The sequence below is a fragment of the Trachurus japonicus genome, chromosome 18 (assembly GCF_045865225.1).
Source record: "Trachurus japonicus isolate A0001 chromosome 18, Traja_1.0".
In the NCBI taxonomy this organism is placed as follows: Eukaryota; Metazoa; Chordata; class Actinopteri; order Carangiformes; family Carangidae; genus Trachurus; species Trachurus japonicus.
In genome coordinates this window covers 8,124,865-8,137,364 of record NC_140924.1, presented here as the reverse complement: position 1 = coordinate 8,137,364, position 12,500 = coordinate 8,124,865, and the positions used below count along the sequence as shown (strand labels likewise).

Below are 12,500 nucleotides of genomic sequence, written 5' to 3'. Positions count from 1 at the left end.
ATCTGAGTCTGTGGCGAGTCTCTGATTAACACACACACACACACACACACACACACACACACACACACACAGTAGCTGCAGTTTCCATGACCTCCCCCCTCTCTCTCTCTCTCTCTCTCTCCTTCATCAGACTCTCAGTTATTGTCTAAATCGTTCCCATTAGCGCTTTAATAATGCTAAACAATAAAAAAAAAACTTTACTGGAAAGAAAAAAAGAAAGAAAGAAAGAAAGAAAGAAAGAAAGAAAGAAAGAAAGAAAGAAAGAAAGAAAGAAAGAAAGAAAGAAAGAAAGAAAGAAAGAAATGAAGATATGAAGAAAGAAAGAAAAATGAGAGACAGAAATGAAGAAAGAAAGAAAGAAAGAAAGAAAGAGAGAGAGAGAGAAATGAAGGAAGAAGAAAGAAAGAAAGAGACACAGAAATGAAGAAAGAAAGAAAGAAAGAAAGAAAGAAAGAAAAAGAGACAGAAATTAAGAAATGCAGAAAGAAAGAAAGAAAGAAAGAAAGAAAAAGAGACAGAAATTAAGAAATGAAGAAAGAAAGAAAGAAAGAAAGAAAGAAAGAAAGAGACAGAAATTAAGAAAGAAAGAAAGAAAGAAAAATTTTTTTTTTTTTTTTTTTTTAATTTATTTAAAAGGGACAATGTACAGTTAAAACATAAATGTTGCCATTTGATGCACTATACCAGATTATAGCTTTAAGCTAATTTGCATCTGTAGTCCCTTGGCAGGTCACAAAAATACAACACAGTAACAAGACAGATTAAACAGTATACAGGGATGAAACACCACAACAACATGGCTACACACGTCTGCGTGCAACTCCCCCCACCTCCCTCATCCCACCCACGCCCACACCCACACACACAAAAGGAAGTCTAAGGACCAAATTAGTGGTTGCAGAGCGAGACAGAAATTAAGAAAGAAAGAAAGAAAGAAAGACACAGAAATGAAGAAAGAAAGAAAGAAAAAGAGACAGAAATTAAGAAATGAAGAAAGAAATAGACACAGAAAGAAAGAAAGAAAGAAAGAAAGAAAGAAAGAAAGAAAGAAAGAAAGAAAGAAAGAAAGAAAGAAAGAAAGAAAGAAAGAAAGAAAGAAAGAAAGAAAGAAATGAAGGAAGAAACAGACACAGAAATTACTTCCCATAATCCCTCTCTCTCTCTCTATGTGAACTTGAACTTTGTTTTTAAAGAGTCAAACTTCAGCAGAAACAACAAAAAACAAAACAAAAACTAAACTAAACTAAATCAAAGAAAAAGGAGTTTTGTTCTTTTTGATTCAGTTCAATAAAGTTTTTTTTTTTTTAATACGGACGTCGTTATTGATGATACGTGACGTGATTGGCTGTGATGAGTTACCTGAGAAACTGTCTTTGTCCATGGGCGGCAGGTCTCTGGCCTGGTACAGGTAACAGCGCAGGTGGTAGCGGGTGCCGCCTACACACACACACACACACACACACACACAAACACACAAATCATTATATATTGATTATTATAAAACGGAAAGGTGAAATCCGGCGATCTGATTGGTTGTTAACCGTGGTATAATAATGAGCATGTACAACGGCTACTATTCTAAAGCCTTATCACAGCGTAGGCTATCACTCCGCGTCAGGCACGTATGACTGGTATGAATGGAAGTTGTTGTCATGTATCCATGACAACGGACTGTTTCTGTGTTTTTACAATGTTAAAAAACGGACTAAAGTAGTTGAGTTCACATGTTTAAGGTGAACTTTCACCTCCGGGGAGGGTTAACAACGGTAGAGGGGACTGAGCAGTGACTTTCACCTGAAAAAAAGCGGAGGAAAAGACGAGATGCAGAGCTAACTAGGAGCTAACGTCTGGAGAGGTGGGACTATTTTTTTCACAGTGAGGCTATTTTATTGGATAATATGTATTTCTGGTTGAATAAAACCACATGAAATTGATTGTGTATCCCCCTTTCATATTGTCATTATTGGTAGCCTAACCGTTTTATAAAAGCAATGCTCATTATACCACTCTAAGGGGGTTTTCGTCCCTCCAATTCGCGTCGAGCCGAAGAACGCCCCTTAACCGCAATATAATGAGCATATACCATGGTCTGTCTGGATATATTGCTTAAAGCAAAAGTAAGTTTCACAGGTGGGAAGTTACGAGTTTGACTGTACGTTCTAACGGGTAACCATAGGAACAGGTCGGAAAAATACGAGTTACGGGTTGCCTGGAACGCACCATAAGTCTTAAATAGTTCTATCTTCCGACAGCAATCACTTCTATAGAGTGTTTGGTCTGAAACACGGGTCTGTCAGTCACTCTGCTCTGCTCTGAGCCGAGGAGAAAACTTTCCTTGTATCCTACAACCTTTATCCAATGAGGAGAGAGAACGGCATAAAGGGGCGGTCCTCTCTGTGTGTGCAGCCAAGGGATGCGCGTGAATGTGGTGACGTAGGGACGAGGGCGGGGACTGCTAACTCCATCGGCTGACAGGAAGTTAGACAAAACCACCGGATCGCTTACTTCTGCTTTAATGTATATTGATTAGATAAAATGAAAGAGTTGGGGAGTGTGTGTGTGTGTGTGTGTGTGTGTGTGTGTGTGTCTGTGTGTGTTGGGGGCGTCTCACGGTCAAAGAAACAGGAAATGGTGGGCCTGTTGACTCCGAACGTGGTCGTCACCGACTTGTCGTCGTTCTTGTCCTCGATGCTGCTCTGAGGGAGGAAGAGGAGGAGGAGGACGAAGGTGAGAGAGAAGCACTGCCCCGGCGACGACCCTTCAAAATAAAAGACTTGAATGAAACCTTTACCAGAGAACACTCCAGAGCAAAGATGGCGGCCGGCCCGGTCTTCTCCAGCGGCTCCATGCGACACCTCCAGCGGCGCCGCCTGAAGCTATCCGTCTTCCTCGGCTTCAGGTGGAACCTCCAGCCGAACAGGGAGGCGTACTCCCAGCCTTCCCGCTCCGCCTCGTCAGGACGCTGCTGTTAGAATAAAATATAAAAAAAACTATGTTTCATAATAAATCTCTAAAGTCAGGGCCGAGTTTTTCAAATGTTATCTGATTGGATTTTGGAGAATAGATCGGATCAAATCCTGAAAACGAGTTGTTTCAAAACAAAAAAACGGATTCAGAGATCGGATTAGATCACGTGAACCGATCTTGGTTTTAATCTGGATCAAACCCTCAGTTTGTGTTGTTCGAAACTTTTTAGTAGGATCGGGGAAACTTTGATCCAAAGAGGATTCAGGAACAAAATGTGATTTAAATCAAATTCAGTCCGGTCAAATAAACATGTAGTATATATACATTTATTGATTTCTATGTATTTTGCACCTGATTTTCTAACCATTACAGTGATACAATAAAATAAAACAAATGAAGAACTTTTCTCCAACTTTTCGATAATTAAATGAAAACTGAAATTTGAAGTTTGAATTTGAAACACATGGACAAGGTTTTTGACTAATCAAGTCAATGATGATGAATAATGATAAGATCAGGTCTGGCTGTGTAAAAGACATTGAAGAAACAAAAAAAAACGACCAATCAGCCTCCACAGTCACATTTAACACTCATTATCTGGATTTGGTCATCTTGAAAAGTTCATATATTCAACAACTGGTGTAAAAGTAAAGATGGATAACATGATCCTTGATGGAAAAACAATGGATTTCCAAAATCCTGATCATTTTGATCCAGATTAAACCCTCTGAACAACTGGGTCCAGGACGTGACGGAGGTGAAAGTGATGTGCGAGGAGGAACGAGCTGAGTTTCTGTGGCTCATTTGCACGGCTGCAGCTCCACCTAGTGGCCGACGGAGGGAACTGCAGCTGCTCGCACCACCGTTTTATCAGTTCATCTCTATGTTTTTCTTGTTCTTTATCTCCTTCCCCTCTTCACTGGGCCGTGAAAGGAAGAATAACAAGATAAAAAACACACAGATGAAGTGATTTTAAAACCTGTTTAAATCGTGTTTGTAACTGTTGCTTCATCCATCGATGGATGTTTCTGTTCATATCTCTGTGATAACACGGAGCAGAAATGTTGTTTAGATGTCGTTACAATCTGTAAACTCTTCACTTTCTATTACATGTTGTCATAATCTGATTAGCCTACAACCAGACTAGTTTTTACTTTAGACTTTTCTTCTACTTTTTAGACTTTTATAAATGTTAAACTCTGGATTAATGAACTCATCTATAATAAAAAAATAAATAAAAAAAACATGTGTAAATTGGAAATTTACTGACACTTTATAAGTGATTTAATCTGTAAATTAAATATGTCTAATTTTCTGTTTTATCCTATCTCATTTTATACCTTATACCCCTGAACCTTTTAATTGTGTTACTCTACAGTGTTACTCTACAGTGTTCTGTATTTTAATTGTGTTGATATTTTCATGTGCGTTTTTGAGCACGTCTAAAAGCACATTAGAAATACACTTTATTATAATAATAATAATAATAATAATTATTATTATTATTATTATTATTATTTAATGAACCACTCACATCTCCGAAGTAACTAGTTTGTTATCGCTATAATACTTGATTTATAAATTATGATTGTTGTATTTTCATACATAATAAATGATCAATTAAACACATTATGGATGAGCTCATTAATCCAGAGTTTAACATTAATGACTGTGTTCATAAATAAAAGACTATCAGTGTAGATAGACCGATTTATAAAAAGGACTTTAAAATTCTGTTGACCTCTGACCCTCAGAGAGTTGAAATAAAGAATTTCCCATAATCCCCCTCTCTCTCCATGTGCAACGACACTGTTTTGTATTTGCAAACTTGAACTGTGATCTTTAAAGCGTTAAACTTTGTGTCTGTTACTTTTCTCAGCGCCTCCATCTTCTGTTGGTCTCGTCGTCTCATCCGTATCCACCGCCTCCGCCGGTTGGTGTGGTACATCTTCTCCGCCGGCACCCAGGACTTGGGCCGGCGATCGGGAGGGATGGTGATACCGTACTCCCAGCCTGGACACACACAGTGTTTAGTTCAGCTCCTGTGTTTGTTGACGGTGTGTGTGTGTGTGTGTGGCCGTGTGAATTATTGATTGAGTGATTGATGTATTTATTGGGGCTTGATATAATGTCTGCTTTAAATGAGTGTGAATGATTGTGAATGAATGGACGTGTAGGTCGCAGATCATTGATTGTTTGACTTATTTATTGATGCTTCTTATGGTACATGCTTGTTTTTTACTTGTCATTGTTTATATGATGCTACTGTCATTATTAGTTGTTTTTTTAATTTTTTAATTTTTAACTTTTTAAGGGTTGAGAGTGAGCCAGGGCAGACTGCATTTCAATGCATTGACTGTACATCATACTTTTTAATATGACAAATAAACTTGAACTGAACTGTGTGTGTGTGTGTGTGTGTGTGTGTGTGTGTGTGTGTGTGTGTGTACCTTGGTCGTCCACGGCTCTGTTCAGATCTTCGCTCCACTCCACCTCCTCCCACGCCCACCCAGGAGGACACTCCACCTCGTCCTTCGGCACCGCCTTCTCCCCGTTCTGACAAACACAAAGTTTTTTAGGTTAAAGGAGAATTCCGGCCATTTTTGACCCCTCATTAAATCGTTGTCCTGATGGTCACCCGGTGTTGGTTGGAGCAAAAGACGCGACTAAAATTGATGCAGGAAAACCGGAGTTACACCATGTCTACCCGGCGCTAGGGATAGCCACAAAGCTAACCTATGGGGGCAATTCTTTCAACCACAACAAACACTAAAAAAACAATCAAATATCTCTGGTACATGACATGACTGGTACATGACTGAAAAAGACACCACTGAACTCATATAGTGTACAGTAGAAACAGTAGAAACTTTGTGTTTTTGCATGTAGCCACTCACCTCAGATAGCCGAACTCTGAAACATCCTGGAAAGACATTACTATCCCATCACAGAGCGCCTGCTCTCCCCGCCACAGAAACTAACACTTTTTCCTTGTTGTGGTGATTTCTTTACAAAAATAAACGGTGGAGCAGTGTGATGTGAAAAAGTGTTTGTTTCTGTGGTGGGGAGAGCAGGCGCTCTGTGATGTACGAAGGAGTATTAGGGCCAGCCAAAAATAAAAATAAAAATCCGGCACAAGGGAAAAAAGCAAGCAAAAATTTAAAAAAATCCAGCACAAGAAAAAAAAAAAGTCAGGTGAAAAAAATAATAATAATCCGGCACAAGAAAAAAAAAAGTCAGGCAAAAAAAAGAAACATCCAGCACAAGAAAAGAAAAAAGGTCAGGTGAAAAAAAAAAAAAAAAAAAATTCCGGCACAAGGAAAATAAAAAAAAGCCAGGCAAAAAAAACAAAACAACTGCTGGCTTGACCACGTAGCTACCACAACAAAGCGACAAGCGACTGACTGCTCCATGACAGCAGCAGAGTGACAGACAGGCTCTTGTAGTAGTATTTGTAAATACTACAAATACTACAGGAGAGGAGGAGAGGAGATAGGTCTATCCTGTATAGTATTTGTATTTGTAAATACTACAGGAGGAGGCAGAGACCTGGATCGTGGTCTAGTCACGGAGGTCTCTCCAGTCACGTTTAGTCACTCTAAACATTAGCTCATATAACGTCTCTATGTAACTTATCAATGATTGTGTGTGTGTGTTTGTTTGGGGGGGGGCGGGGGGCAGCCATAGATATGGGGGACAGCAATGAAGAACATGCATTGCTGATTGCTGTATGTTAGCAGCAGGGGTTGGACACGGAAGTCATTGTGTTTTCATTGTCATACTCTGGCATTGAGTCAAAGTTAATCGGCTTTATTGTTCACTTTTATGGCGCTGCAGAGTTTGGCAGCCTGTCTGTCACTCTGCTGCTGTCATGGAGCTAAGAGCCTGGTGACGCGAGGCTACATTGAGCCGACAGTCGCTTGTCGCTTTGTTGTGGTAGGCTACGTGGTCAAGCCTCTGCGTTTTTTTTTTTTTTTTTGCCTGACTTTTTTTTTTCCTTGTGCCGTTTTTTTTTTTTTTTTTTTGCCTGACTTTTTTTTTTTCTTGTGCCGGATTTTTTTTTTTTCTGCCTGACTTTTTTTTTTTTTCTTGTGCCGGATTTTTTTTTTTTTGGCAGCCCTAATACTCCTTCGTAGTGATGGGATAGTAATGTCTTTCCAGGAGGTTTCAGAGTTTGGCTATCTGAGGTGAGTGACTACATGCAAAAACACAAAGTTTATACTGTTTATACTGTTCACTATATGAGTTCAGTGGTGTCTCTAAGGATTCCAGTCATGTACCAGAGATATTTGATTGTTTTTTGAGTGTTTGTTGTGGTTGAAAGAATTGCCCCCATAGGTTAGCGTTGTCGCTATCGCTAGCGCCGTCTAGCCATGGTGTAACTCCGGTTTTCCTGCATCAATTTTAGTCGCGTTTTTTGTCCCCCCCCCAACACTGGGTGACCATCAGGACAACGATTTAGGGGTAAAAAATGACCGGAATTCTCCTTTAATACAGGTGAACACAGCTACACACACACACAAAGACACAAACACATACCACATCAGTGTATCCCTCCGGCATGCCGATCCACTGTCCTCCTGGTAACCTCATCTGGTTCTCAAACACCTCCTCCGTGAAGGTCATGTGGCCGGCGTCCACGTCGAACAACAGTCTGAGGGTTCAACAACATGAGTGTGTTAACATACAAACACACAATCACAACAACACAAATCCTTTCACAACATAAACATGGGAACAAAATAAAAACCTGCAATAAATAGAAAAATAAATAATTCAGTTTCTCCGCTTTTATTTTGACAAACAAAAATGGAACTTCTTACTTCCTGTTTGTTATAAACAGGAAGAAACAGGACGAAAATAAACCGGTATATTTATTCATTTAAAAAGGACAATGTACAATAATAACATCAGCTTTTCATTTCTTTTGTTTTAAGAAAAAAAAAAGCCCAACGTTATTGTACCGGAGTTAGCAAAGAGCTAATTTTCACTCGCTGTCCTCCAGCAGTTTACACAAAAAAAGATTTATTTACAATGAAATTGATGTAATATTGATTATATTGTTTTTCTATAGTAAAAAAAAAATTGTATGAAGAAAAGGGTTGATTCTGCAGCTGAAACAGAAGAAAATAAAGAAAGAAAATCCAGAAAAAACAGACAAAAAATGTAAAATAACTTTAAACTCAGGGTAAAGTATCTGTCTTTGTTTATTGCCGTACGTCTTCTCGGGGCTGATGTACCAGTCTCCGGCCCAGCTCCAGCCCGGCGACGGTTTGAAACTCTCTTTGGGGAGTTTGACTCGCCCAGTGACGTCACTGAACTTGGGGTAAGTCAGACCTGTAGTTCCCCAACTGCCCACCAGGGCGAGCCGGGTCTGGTTCTCATACTACAGAGAGAGAGAGAGAGAGATTCAGTGTTAAAGGGAAAGTTCAACATTTTAGTAAATTGGCCCATTGCCATATTTGTTATAGCAGTAGGTTTGTTACCTTTAATTGTCGGTGCAAGCTATTTTTAGAACGGCAGAGCAGAGCCGCGAGCTGCTCAGAGCTACGCTACGGAGGCTCATGGGATTTCTTGGTTTCCCTCATCAAACTCATCAAATACATAATCCAACAACTCCACAACGCTCTGGTGGACAAGTTGTGACCTGCACATTCACCACGAGATAATAACACAACGTTACCAGACAGAGTTGTTTTAGAGGGAAATTCATGCAAAACAGCTGATGCGTGTTGCCTTCAGGGACAGTTTTTCATCAAGCAGTCTCTGTATTTCCCTCTAAAACAACTCTGTCTGGTAACGTTGTGTTATTATCTCATAGCGTGGTGAATGTGCAGGTCACAACTTGTCCACCAGAGCGTTGTGGAGTTGTTGGATTGTGTATTTGATGAGTTTGATGAGGGGAAACCAAGAAATCCCATAATGAGCCTCCGTAGCGTAGCTCTGAGCAGCTCACGGCTCTGCTCAGCCGTTCTAAAAACAGCTTGCACCGACAATTAAAGGTAACGAACCTACTGCTATGACTATAGGGATTATGGCAATGGGCCAATTTGCTAAAATGTTGAACTATCCCTTTAATCTTGTCGGCAAGCAGCAGCAGGAGTGTGTGTGTGTGTGTGTGTGTGTGTGTGTCTCACCGTTTCAGCGAACACCGACAGTTTCCCTTCGGCGTATTGGTTGAAGTGTTTGACGTCGGCGGCCAATCCGAACCAGACTTTGACCCTGAGCTGACCAGGAAGTTTGGCTTCTGCTCCGCTGCTCTGTGGGGGCTGAGCGACACACACACACACACACACACACACACACACCGGTCAGTAGCACAAATATCAGAAGGCAAGTGTGTGTATGTGTGATGTGTGTGTTTGTACCTTGAGGAAGACCGTCTGCAGCTGTCCGCAGTGTTTCCCACAATGCTCCTGGGAGAAGATGACGGTGTGCGCTGGGATGCGGTGGTACGCCACCCGCCGGTCGCCCTGCAGCATCCAGATCACGATGTCCGGAAGGCTGTTCTGGGGCTGGGCGAGAGACAGAGACACAGACACACGAGAGAGAGAAAGAGAGAGAAAGAGAGAGATTTCTGAGGTGGTCAACAACACCAAAAAAAGTGAAGCACGACTAATATGGGAACTTTGGAGTCGATAGCGATCTTAGGGAGTAGAAGAAACAAAAACAAGGTTTGAACATCGGCTCTAATCAGTTGATCAATCAGTCGGGCACGGATCAAAAAGTGTTGAAAATGCTGGGATGCTCTTGTCTTTTCAAACTTAAAGGGCTACTTCAGCATTTTGGCAAATTGACCCATTGCTGTAATCCCTATAGTCATAGCAGTAGGTTTGTTACCTTTAATTGTCGGTTCTGTTTTTAGAACGGCGGAGCAGAGCCGTGAGCTGCTCAGAGCTACGCTACGGAGGCTAATGGGATTTCTTGGTTTCCCCTCATCAAACTCATCAAATACACAATCCAACAACTCCACAACGCTCTGGTGGACAAGTTGTGACCTGCACATTCACCACGCTATGAGATAATAACACAACGTTACCAGACAGAGTTGTTTTAGAGGGAAATGCAGAGACTGCTCGCCGAAAAACTTAAAAATGTACCTCGAAAACAACTCCATCGAAGGCTCTCTGCCGTTCTAAAAATAGCTTACACCGACAATTAAAGGTAACCAACCTACTGCTAAGACTATAGGGATTATGGCAATGGGCCAATTTGCCAAAATGTTGAAATATCCCTTTAATTAATTTGTGGTTCATGTACCATAGAATTTCCCCCAAAATCTGTCATAAAGCTTGGACCTGCAGATGTGTTTTGGTTGGGGAGTTACCTCATGGTTTCCTACAGTCTACAAGCCTGTCCTCACCTCCTCGGACATGGTCCTCAGCCTGCCGGCCCAGTCCTCCGCCTGCTCCATCACCGTCGACAGCTCGGTGGCCGGCCCGTGTTTGAGCGCGAGCGCCGCCGCCACGATCTGCTGCATGTGCAGCGTGCGGACGTGTCGGAGCGAGCGGTCGAGCGGCGTCGCGCACTGCCACTGGTCCAGAGAGGGCAGCTCCTCACTAGAAACACAAAAAAACCTAATGCTGTAGGTGCTCAAAGATACTCCACACAGTGTTGGGCAGGAAGAAGTTCCCTCTCAGAAGACTTGAATAACCTTTGTCTTTTGTCATCTTTCTGCTACCATCTATGGTGTTCGGGTCAGCTGTAAAATACACATTTTCATCCAATTTGTTTTTCTTCTCTTGGTTACATGGTTAGGCTTCCTTATCCTTGAAAATATTGGTTTTAATATTTTTTGGTGTGGGCCCCTGGGCCTTTTTTGTCAGTTTACCCCTTGGCTTCAATTGAACCTTCCTATTGTTTTAGCATTCTGCTACCATTCATGGTGTTAGGGTCAGTTTTGACCCGAGTTTTAAATCAGCTGTAAAACAAACAAACAAAACAATTATTTATCATCCCATTTGTTTCTCATCTCTTGGTTACGTTGTTAGTCTTCCTTATCCATGAAAAGGTTGGTTTTGCCCTTATGATTTTAGTTTTAACTCTCATTATTGTGATTGACCCTAACAAATGTCATAATTTTCCTGACTAAGTCAAGAAGCATTGATGCTGTAAACAAATCTATGTGGTACTATGCATTTAAAACCTGAAACGGGGTCAGTGGTGACCCGAACACAAGAGAAATACCCCAAAGTTGTATCCAAATACCACAGTGGAGTAAAACTACAAAGTAAGTTAAAAACACTGTAAATGACCCTGCATGGTGTTTACCTGCAGTCTGTGATGACCTGATCCAACAGCTCCACCACTCGGAGCTCCACCTCCTCCAGCTCGCTGCCGGCCTTCACCTCCAGCTGCACCCGCTCCAAGTTTGCCTCCTGGATGCCAACACACACACACACACACACACATACACACACACACACACACACGCACACACACACACACACACATGTATAGAGGGGGAACATGTTAAAAGTCTTAATCCTGGTAAATCAAATCAAAACACAGGAGGAGGACACACACTCACCAGTCGCTCTATGATGGCCAGCAGCATGTTGAGCGCCTCGATCCTCGGTTTGATGTCCTCCCACTCTGAGGACAGAACCACCACCGGCTTCACGTTCCCCCACGGTAGGTAGTAGTAGTGGCAACCTGGAACAAAGTGACACAACAAACTCAAACAAGCTTCTAGAGATTTAGGCCCTGTCCCATTTTAACCACTTCCACTTGATTTTGACCGTAGCACTCGGTTTTGTGCTTTTTTGTGTAAATGTAGGGTGTCCGGATTTTTGTAAAAGCGAGGGGAAGTGCTTTTCAAGCCTTAAAACAACCCCTTGAATCAGAGGGAGGCTGGGTGCAGACTTTGAACATAGTGCAAGATGAAAAGACTTCATCAGACCATCAGACTTTATAACACATATGTAGTCTCCAGACCTGGGCAGTCTAGCTGACCATATTTTTAATGAATGACTGTTGTGTGTGTGTGCCTGGAGTATTTATCTGTCTATTTTTATATTGTGTATTTGCTTTTTTATTGTTGTGTGCTGCTGGGACAAACAAATTTCCCTCCTTCAGGATTAATAAAGTTAATTCAATTCAATTCAATTCAAAAGCAGTGAAGGCGTCTTCTGTTTTCTGCATATCTTTGTTCGTTGGTTCATCAAAAGGAGAAAGATCATCAAAGATAGAGAGACAGATAACACAACCGCTGCAGCCCAGTACAGGTTGTGGTTCCTATGTGGTCGCTATACGCGTGACATAGGTGACCACATCGGCTATGCTGGCCAATGTGCACATTTCGTAGGGTAAAATCTCTACTTCTAACACTTCTCACTTCATTGGGGTTTCTCCCTTTGGAGGCCACTTGAAACCAAATGCCTAGTGTTAAAGGATAATTTCCGTTTTTTACAACCTGGACCTTATTTCTAGCATAAAATAAGATCATTTCACTCACCCAGACAACTTTGGTGTCATTTGGAGTTGTTTTGACGAAATTAGCCCCAGTGGAGCGGCGCGTATATCCGTATAAT

At 41.4% G+C, this 12,500-nt stretch overlaps 1 protein-coding gene across 9 annotated transcripts in view; it reads right to left on the bottom strand.

Moving 5' to 3' along the window:
• Window positions 1-12,500, bottom strand: part of dysf (dysferlin, limb girdle muscular dystrophy 2B (autosomal recessive)) — a 143,544-nt gene that overhangs the window by 106,868 nt on the left and 24,176 nt on the right. For 6 of the 9 annotated variants that reach the window (XM_085760245.1, XM_085760237.1, XM_085760240.1 and 3 more), the window contains 12 exons: window positions 11,498-11,622; window positions 11,239-11,345; window positions 10,331-10,526; window positions 9,336-9,482; window positions 9,105-9,236; window positions 8,187-8,353; window positions 7,507-7,621; window positions 5,418-5,523; window positions 4,838-4,980; window positions 2,792-2,965; window positions 2,612-2,696; window positions 1,360-1,437 (listed from right to left, as the gene is read on the bottom strand). In XM_085760245.1, the coding sequence (XP_085616371.1) occupies window positions 1,360-1,437; window positions 2,612-2,696; window positions 2,792-2,965; window positions 4,838-4,980; window positions 5,418-5,523; window positions 7,507-7,621; window positions 8,187-8,353; window positions 9,105-9,236; window positions 9,336-9,482; window positions 10,331-10,526; window positions 11,239-11,345; window positions 11,498-11,622 (1,575 nt within the window). The remainder of the gene's footprint in view (window positions 1-1,359; window positions 1,438-2,611; window positions 2,697-2,791; window positions 2,966-4,837; window positions 4,981-5,417; window positions 5,524-7,506; window positions 7,622-8,186; window positions 8,354-9,104; window positions 9,237-9,335; window positions 9,483-10,330; window positions 10,527-11,238; window positions 11,346-11,497; window positions 11,623-12,500) is intronic. The other 3 variants (XM_085760241.1, XM_085760238.1, XM_085760244.1) reach the window with 1 other exon arrangement.